The 9,684-nt window shown below is 34.1% G+C and overlaps 1 protein-coding gene across 4 annotated transcripts in view; it reads left to right on the forward strand.

Annotated features, from left to right (window-relative positions):
* The window catches only part of LOC128211264 (stress-induced-phosphoprotein 1-like), a 39,617-nt gene extending 31,467 nt beyond the window's left edge, over positions 1-8,150 (forward strand). Inside the window, exon 20 of one of the 4 annotated variants that reach the window (XM_052915847.1) lies at positions 1,650-8,150. In XM_052915847.1, the coding sequence (XP_052771807.1) occupies positions 1,650-1,833 (184 nt within the window). In that variant the 3' untranslated portion in view covers positions 1,834-8,150. The remainder of the gene's footprint in view (positions 1-1,649) is intronic. The other 3 variants (XM_052915848.1, XM_052915850.1, XM_052915849.1) reach the window with 3 other exon arrangements.
* Positions 8,151-9,684: the final 1,534 nt, after the last annotated feature.

A 9,684-nucleotide genomic window follows, 5' to 3' on the forward strand; every position in this document is an offset into this window, starting at 1 on the left:
CGGTCGATTGTTCAGCACTTTGTTTAAGTAAACAACGCTGTTGACTTGGTCCTCGTTAAGTTTTAAATCTTTATTGCTCTGGAATTTTGACGGATACACTTATGAAAGGCAGTGTTCTTAGAAAGATTTGGGACAAGGTTTTAGCTTTACTGGTTAGAATTAAATATGGAAGCACTTAATAGAATATTTCACCTTTGAAAGTTAACAACGATGTCTTTAACACGTTGTTAACTTAAACAAAGTTCGGAACAATATTATAGGGCCAGTATGATATTCTAACAATGTGACATCAGCTTTCACCCAGGCTGTTGCATTTTTGCGACGTCAGCGCCGAAAGGGTTAAGTTAAAACATTTGTTGTTTATTTAAATACCGGGAATCCAGGGCTATCATATTTTTGCGACTTTGGCACCGAAAGGGTTAATATCTGAGTATTCTGCTTCTATATGTTAATGTACAAACTCTAAACAGCTGGTGTGCTTATGGTAATGTTTCTGTGGCTTTTAATGTTGTTAAAATACAACATAAATTATTTAGTGTATGGAAAATAAAACATAAAGCATTTTATTATTCAAAATCAATCTTAAATAAAAAATTGTAGGTTTTTGTATTCACATGTTTAATATGATTTATAATGATTTGTTAATGCCTTGCAGTTTGAGAAGTGAGTTAGGGTTAAGAGGTGTTTGATGTCTTCGTTGTATCGCCCCCTTCCGTTCATTATTGGAAATAGGGTGGTGGTTTCTGGGGCTGAGGTTTTTATCATGGTCATGTAAATTTAATATTATGGAATATTGGTACATAACATGGTTAATTGAAAACTACATAATTTTAAAAACAACACAGCAATTATTTTTATTGTAAAAACATGTTTGCCTAATGCTTAATGTTCTTTGGTAAAATATGTTTGTATGATATTGAATGGTTATCACTTTTTAAAACTGCACTCTCACAGATTGATTTTTTTTTGACAACTTTTTTATTTTTTGTCTTGGAATAAGCCAAGTTTTGCATAAATGTCTGGAAACCAGACTGCTGGCAGAAGAGCAGATCACAGTTTTCATATTTACGTGTGAAAATGACGTTTCATGGCTAAGAGTGATACTAATGTTTTAAGAAAAATGAAATTTTCAGCAACTTCCCAATTTAGTTCTGTTGTATTGTGAGTCATCGTATATGACTGAATTGAAGGCACTGATGCAAAAATGAGCCGATTCCAAGACAAAAAAGGCCAAAACTGATAATTTGTGAGAATGCAGCTTTAAAGTGGTCAGAAATTTATCAACAATATCTGAACTTTTCCTTATTTTCACTACTTAGAAAACCTTCAAAAATTCCATGCAAGGTCTGAATGTTTATTTTACTTATAACACAAAAGTGGGGGCTGATTCTTTAAAAATGTGAATAAAAAAATTATATTCGTATTTTCTGCCAAAGTAAGTTGTCTTATAACTGGTCTGTTTCAGTAATGGGTGTAATACATGTAAATTATGTAATGATTTCTCCTTTTCTGTTTACAAACGTGAAACATGTAAACTGTATTATAACTGGTCTGTTTTATAAACGTGTATTACATGTAAAATATATAATGATTCCCCCATTTCTACAAACATGACACATATAAACTGTATTAAAACTGGTCTGTTTCAGTAATGGGACAATCACTATAGGTTCGGCAGTAAAATCTGGAGCCGCAGACAAAACCAAAGGTCCGGTAAATGGAAACGAGTGTTATTTCTGGAGAACCACAGGTTGCACGTACGGAGATAAGTGTCGGAACTTGCATATACCTTCACATCGCGGGCTAGATAAAAAACCATGGCAGAAAGATTAAATTTATCCATGTAGCTCTTCGTAGATCGAGTTTTTACCGATATCTTCTCTGAGAATCCAGTCTTGACCAGCATCGTTCATCTCGGCTCTTCACCGGCTCCTGAGAGTATCAACCATCAAAAGAAGTTACAGAAGCATGCAACGTGACCTGTGTTTATTATTTTATTTATAAAAAACATGATTATATGATTCTGAAATTTTCAACTCATTTTTATTGTGTATCATCTCATGGGATGAGTTTTAAATAATGCTAGTAAAAAGTGCCTGCGTTTGAATATACCATGACCTGATTTCCATTTATATAAAAAGTGAGTGTGTTTATGTGAAATATGAAGAAATTAACAGAGAACATACTGTTAGTTTTGCTCTTTTAATTCAATATCATGGAAAAACATTTTTTTAATGAATGTGCTACAAAATGAATGGTGCCCGGAACATATGTGTAGATGGGTAAATAGCTCAATGTTTAAATGTGAAAAAATCGATGTACAGGACTGTGTTTTATGAGGAGGTGTTATATGCTTGAAATTAATAATTTGGTAAAAGGTTATGTGAAGAAAAAATATAAATGAACAATATCATAAGAAAATAGGAGAAAATATCAACAGTGGTATTATGCGAATACTAGGCTTCAGTTCATACAGATTTCTGTGAAATTCTGTCAAATCATGCGTCATTTGAAGGGGCATTATCAAACATCCTTCTCTATCACATTCCCTCAGTTTCCACAAATAGCAAACATGGTATCTGGCATGGCCTGTTTAAATTGTTACAGGTGGTATTTTTCCTCTTTATTCATTTTTGAAACAAAATGAAATTAGCTTAATACATTGGTCTGATCAAGATAAAAGTTCATCAAATAGTTCATAGAATTTGTTGACTTGTAGAAACTGATGACTGTTTCATCTGTTTCCTTTAGCATCTCTAAAAGTAAAAAGGACACTATCCCTTTTTAGCTCGGCTATTCAAAGAATAAGGAGAGCTATACTACTCAACCATCCAACCTACTTAACTTACCAAGTTAGATAAATCTAGTTTGCATTAATGCAAAAAATTGCCCTTTATTATTTGACTCAGAATTTCTGGTTAAAGTTTTGCATGTAAGCACACATAGGTTAATATCTCAGCAACTACTGGATGAATTGCATTGAGACTTTATAAAATGGTACTCAGCCATCCAATCTACTTAAATAACCAAGTAAGATAACTCTAGTTTGCATTAAATTCAAATAATGGTCCCTTTTTTATTCAACATAGAAATTCTGGTTAAGGTTTTGCATGTAACCACTGTTAAGTCAATGCTTCAGCAAATATATCATGTATTGCATTGAAACTTTACACACAGGCTCACAACCATATAACTTCTTATTTAATCAAGTAAGATAACTCTATCTTTCATATTATATAATTTTTGTCCCTTTATTATGCGACTTAAAAATTTTGGTTAAGGTCTTGCATGTTAGCACACATAGGATAATTTCTCAGCAACTACTTGATGTATTGCATTGAGACTTTATACAATGGTATTGAAAAGCAGCGGAATAGTCGAGCGTGCTGTCTCTGTGACAGCTCTTGTTAGTATCTCTTATACAATATAAAGGAGCCATGGTCGTTTAACATTTGACATCAGTATTGATACATTGGGTGGTAGTTTTGTCTTCGGTGAGAAGTATTCCCTCCACATCATACCATCATGTAAATGTGCTAAAACCATCAATGCTTACTTGAACATGCTCAAAACTTACACTTCAACAGGCTGAGACTTACAAGCAAACAACTGTTTTCGGAGAAAAATAATTTAAATAATGATAGCTGAAATTTCCCTTTGGCTGGCAGCCAGGGGGCTGTCTGAGGAAAAATCCTAGAAAAGATTTCGAACAAAGAGATTTTTAAAAGTAGTGTTGCACCGATAACAGTCCTCTCCTAGGCGTTATTAAAATCACCTCTAGGGCTAGGTTTCTCGACGAAACCCCTGTAATTTTTCCATGAAAATTTACAATTGGCCAACAAAGTGCTTTCTTTGGCATAATGAATGCAATGTTAGTTCTGTGGAAAAATTGCGATCTGATCAACAATCATCTTATCAGCAATCATCTTATCAGCAATCCTATCTCACTGTTTTTAAAATATGTCCGCACAATTTAGCTCATTCTAAGACAAAAAAAAAAAAATTGTCAAAATGGTAAATTTGTGAGAGCTTGAACACTTTGTCATGGTGAACTGACTGAACATGTTGAACTCACTGCCTATTATGTTTTTGCAATCCACAAAATACTTTATTCAATCAAATACAGTATTATAACCATATACATTTCCAGTCAATAGAATTTCCGATCAGTTTTAATACGTTAAGAATTGCAGTTGCACATATTAACAGACATGATTTGGTTTCTGGTTGTCTTGAACCTTTTTATAAACTTAGACTGAACATGTTTGCTTTATTTTTGCTTTGATCTAAATTGAATGATTACATTTAATAAACTGAGAATTTATTGTATATTTTCATGTCACATTACTTCAAATGTTTTTGGAGAAATTTGTCCATTGATAAACATAAGTGCAAGTAAGGGTGATTATAACAGATCATTTTAACAATATCATATCAATATCAGGTTTATGACATTCGTCAAGATAATTTTCTTTTTAATGGTGATGTTTTCATCCAATATAAGCATGCACACATTTTAATTCATTATGATTACATGTTGCTGGAAATACTTGTTACCATGAAAACATTGAGAATCTCATTTTAGAGTATGGGAAATGTTTGTGTTTATTTTTCTGATAAAATTAAATTTGTTAAGTGATACTTTAATTGTTGATTAGAGTAATGTTTGCACAAATTGAGGACCAAGTTATTGTTGTTTTGTTTGCAATAAATCAATGATGCAGGTTTTTGTGCCACCTGCCAAGCATGTCTGGCATATAGGGATTACTTTGTTTAGTGTCAGCGATTGTGGCATCATGTCTCGAGTCAATAAATTCTGAATGACTGCTTTAAGTATTCAAACTCTATTTGCATGTTGGTCAGTGGATGATCCCTATTTTGATGTCAAGGTCAAGGTGCTCCCAATGGGGCGACACATCCAATTCACAGAATTCTAGTGCTTATGTGTACTGCTGATATAATAAAACGATGATAATTGACACAAGTACCAATATTTCTGGAAAATTGCCTAAAATTGACTATCAAATGCTTATCATGTTCCAGTTCTTAGGTTAAGTCTCTGGACGTAGACTTGCTATGAAGTAGCCTGAAAGGAGGGCAATCTACTTATATTGACCCATACTCAAGGGCGTTCAGTATGCATTATAAAATCAGCAGAGTGATAAGTCATCAAGCAATACGGTTAGTTTTATTTGTAAATTTGTGATCATATGTTATGTGATAAAATTTGCGTGTATGATTTATTTTTCTCTAGTGTTTGTCGAAACAAATCTATATATTTACCACAGTTTTATAAAATTACCAAGTGTGGTTGTAACTCTTTTACAGCTTGTTTTTCAAATAAAACAAGTCGAGGTTATGTGATAGCCTTAGTTTGGGCGGTGGTGTCAGATTTTTTTTAGCTTTGGCCTTAACTTTCATTCTGTTCAAGATATTGAAATGAAACTTGGCTCACAGGTTGCTAGAGACAATATGCACATGTACAGGAAGGCCAATAACTCTGACCGTAATGATTGTTGGGTTATGCCCCTTTTTTAACTTAAAAACAAAAGAGCATTGTTAATATGTGAAAAAATGATATCATGTATGACAACTTGAACCCCAGTAACATATACTAGGCAGTTAGCTTAAGGTAATGTTAATAAGGATAAACTTTATGTCATGTGTTTCCTTGTCTATTTAGCAAAGTTAGAAGTGATGCATATAGTGAAATACTATTAGCATAGCTATGTGCTTATTATGAACATTGTATATCATAAATTTTATTATCATACATACTGTTCTATACACTTATAGAAATAAAATTTGGTGGACTACTTACTGGCTTTATTTAATGGCTATAATTTGGATGATATTTACTCAGGTCAAAACTAGTCTCTTTGTAGCAGTAGCATAGAATAAAAACATTTGACACAAGTAAAATGTACACTGTGAGAAGAGGCAATTATCAAATATTTCATAAGTTTAGCACTTCTGGTGTTGTTTTTATATGGCTTTGATATCATCAGTGTTTTGCTAAAATATTTACTGTCGCTTCAACTTAAAAATAATTTAGTCAAGAATTGAGAGATTTATATGATGTTTGTTGCCAGAGAGAAGACACATGACTTGTGTAACAAGGCCTAAAACTCTGGCTTAATTCTTCTTTTAATTTAATCATATTTTATTGTATGATGATACATTTACACATTCAATGATAAAGGACACAACAAAGAAAGAGTGCAACGTAACATGCAAATAAATAGGGCCACAATTTTTTCCAATATCAGTTATGGCCCTTTTCCTGCTGATAATAGTTAAAGGTATTCTTTAAACAATATCTTGTATAATCATAATAATAAACTAGGTTTAGGACACCAACTGCCTACTTAAAAATGACATCTTACAGCAAATCGTGCAGCTTTGCTCTGGGATTGGGCCACAAGTTTTTCCAGTGTCAGTTACAGCCCTTACCAAGAATTATTAAATTATTCCCCTTGATAGAATGGGAACAAATGGACAACTGTTGCCGCACTCTTGTTCACATCATAATTCTGTTCATTCGGAACTCCTCAGCCATTTTCTATCGAGGATATATGCCCATACATCTGTGGAAGTAGATTGTAGAATTTTAAATAATAGTATTTATTAATTGTAGCGTTTTAACATTTATTTTGTATATATCAGTTTAAATTGATAGTCACTGACGTGTATGATTCCATAAATAATTAAGATTCCCATGAGTAAGGTCATTAAATTTAACTGCTAAATTGAAATTACAACGCAATTTACTTGCAGCATACTTAAATAATTAAATGTAAAGAGTTCTGACATTGTTGATTTCGATGGAAAATGGTGTAGGAATTCTGAATGACTTTTTTCTTTTTATGCACAAATCTTTTGGAAGTAAGTTTTCATTTCAGATGATACTGATAGATGATCTTTGTAATGTTCATACATGTTGAGGTGATTTTGTTTCTCTTACTGAAGCTGCTAGATATTGTTCAAATGTTGGAATACATTGTTCATTATTAAATCTTGATTTTGAATTTTACTTTTATCATATTAATAAGATGTTTATATTTTAATATTCAAACAAAAATGGTATTGTGTCCTTGGTAAATTGGTTTTCAGTGTATTGCCACTACATTGTTGTATAAATAAAGCATCATTACAAATACAATTGTGTGATATAAATACAAGGCATATATTGAGTTTGAACTGGGTACTTTGACAATTGATGTTATGATTTTATTGTGAAGAATTAAATAAGTGTGCGATTCACACGCAGTGGAACCAAGTTTGTTTATTTTAACCCCTTTTTTAACTAACAGTTTACCCTGTATGCACTATTCATTTTACTTTTGAGCTTAAGTTAAAAGGGTTAAAATGGAATAGAAAACTTTATTTATTTTGAAAAAAAAGTTTTACCATATTTAGGGAGATCACATTTTACATGATTAAGACAATTTAAATTATTACCACAGTCTTGGTTCTTCAGTATGTGAAACACACCATAATTAAGAAATCGGTCATATTTTGGAAGTAGGCTATTCAATTATGAGTCTTTAAACAAATATTAAAATGAAATACAATAAAGATAAGAAAGATTTGAATAAATGTAGCTTGTCAAGTCATGTTTTGAAATATAGCAATGTGTTAACAATGTACAAAACATTATTTTTAATAATAAAGGGACTTGATCACATTTAATAGTGTCAACATTTCATGTGAATTTTTAACAACATGCTTATAACAGTGATAAAATGTCATTAAAGGTTCAAATTAGAGCTTAACTGTTAATAATGATGTATAAGTTTCACAGGAAATGCTTACTTTGCCAAAATTGTTAGTAATGCTAGTGAAAATTGAATCACACATACGCTTGGAATTACAAACTTCTGAATGAATGTGCCCATTGTTTGGTTCATAAAAGTATGTTTAATAACTCAACATCAACAAATTGAAAAAAAAAAGAAAAAAGAAAAAGAACTAACATTGCAAACATACAATCTGTGATGAAGTCTCTTTAAGTATGCTGTTGTCTTTGTAAATGAATCGGAATACTAGAGTTGGTATGTTAAACCATATGTTCTACTGTGAATGTCAGATTGAAGGTGTACATATTTATTTTTAAGACATGTTTTACAGTAAAACATTTGAGCATCAAACACAGTCTTTGTCATTTCTGAACGAAACTGAAATAATGGTATAGGTAGGGGGTTATAAAAAGGACAAGGTGCTGCAGAACAGGGCCAGAGTGCTAAGGGAGAAAAGTGCACATTGTATTGGGCAGTAAAGATTTTGAACATCATGTATTGCACAGAAAATAGTAGAAATTGCACTTAATTGAAGAAATATAAGGTCTCCATGAGGGAAAAGTGGTGCTAATAAACAATTAAAAGGATGCAGCACCCTTGCATAACACTTTAGGTCGAACCCTAGCAGAAGGTGCTACCAAGAAAGGACTGTGCAGTACCCATCCATAACTTTTGAACTACATTCTAGCAGAAGGTGTTACCAAAAGGACATTTAAATGGCAACCTTTCATCACACTTGAGCTACAGCTGTAAGCGAAGGGTTCTACAAAAGGACGAGTGTAGCACCGTTCCAAAATTCTTGAAACTCTAGCAAGCAAAAGGGTGCTACCAAGGAATGACAGGGTGCAGCAACCTACCATTACTCTTATCTAAAACCCTAGCAATAGGGTGGTATCGAAAAAGAACGGTGCAGCTACCTTCAATTACTCTTAAGGTAAAACCCTACCATAACTCTTGGTTGCGCTAAAGCCCTAGCAGTTGGGTGCTACCAAGTAAGGTCGGTGCAGCACCCTTCCATTACTCTTCAGGTAAAACCCTAGCAGAAGGGTGCTACCAAGAAAGGTTGGTGCAGCATCCTTTCATTACTCTATATAAAGTTCTAGCAGAAGGGTGCTACCAAGAAATGTTGGTGCAGCACCCTTCCATTACTCTTTAGGGTAAGCCCTAGCAGTTGGGTGCTACCAAGAAAGGTCGGTGCAGCACCCTTCCATTACTCTTCAGGTAAAGCCCTAGCAGAAGAGTGCTACCAAGAAAGGTTGGTGCAGCATCCTTCCATTACTCTTCAGGTAAAGCCCTAGCAGAAGGGTTCTGCCAAGAAAGGTCGGTGCAGCACCCTTCCATTACTCTTCAGGTAAAGCCCTAGCAGAAGGGTTCTGCCAAGAACGGTCGGTGCAGCACCCTTCCATTACTCTTCAGGTAAAGCCCTAGCAGAAGGGTGCTACCAAGAAAGGTTGGTGCAGCACCCTTTCATTACTCTTCAGGTAAAGCCCTAGCAGAAGGGTGCTACCAAGAAAGGTCGATGCAGCACCCTTCCATTACTCTTCAGGTAAAGCCCTAGCAGAAGGGTGCTACCAAGAAAGGTTGGTGCAGCACCCTTCCATTACTCTTCAGGTAAAGCCCTAGCAGAAGGGTGCTACCAAGAAAGGTCGGTGCAGCACCCTTCCATTACTCTTCAGGTAAAGCCCTAGCAGAAGGGTGCTACCAAGAAAGGTCGGTGCAGCACCCTTCCATTACTCTTATCTAAAACCCTAGCAGAAGGGTGCTACAAAGAAAGGTTGGTGCAGCACCCTTCCATTACTCTTCAGGGTAAGCCCTAGCAGAAGGGTGCTACCAAGAAAGGTTGGTGCAGCACCCTTCCATTACTCTATATAAAACCCTAGCAGAA

This window comes from Mya arenaria, chromosome 12 (assembly GCF_026914265.1).
Source record: "Mya arenaria isolate MELC-2E11 chromosome 12, ASM2691426v1".
In the NCBI taxonomy this organism is placed as follows: domain Eukaryota; kingdom Metazoa; phylum Mollusca; class Bivalvia; order Myida; family Myidae; genus Mya; species Mya arenaria.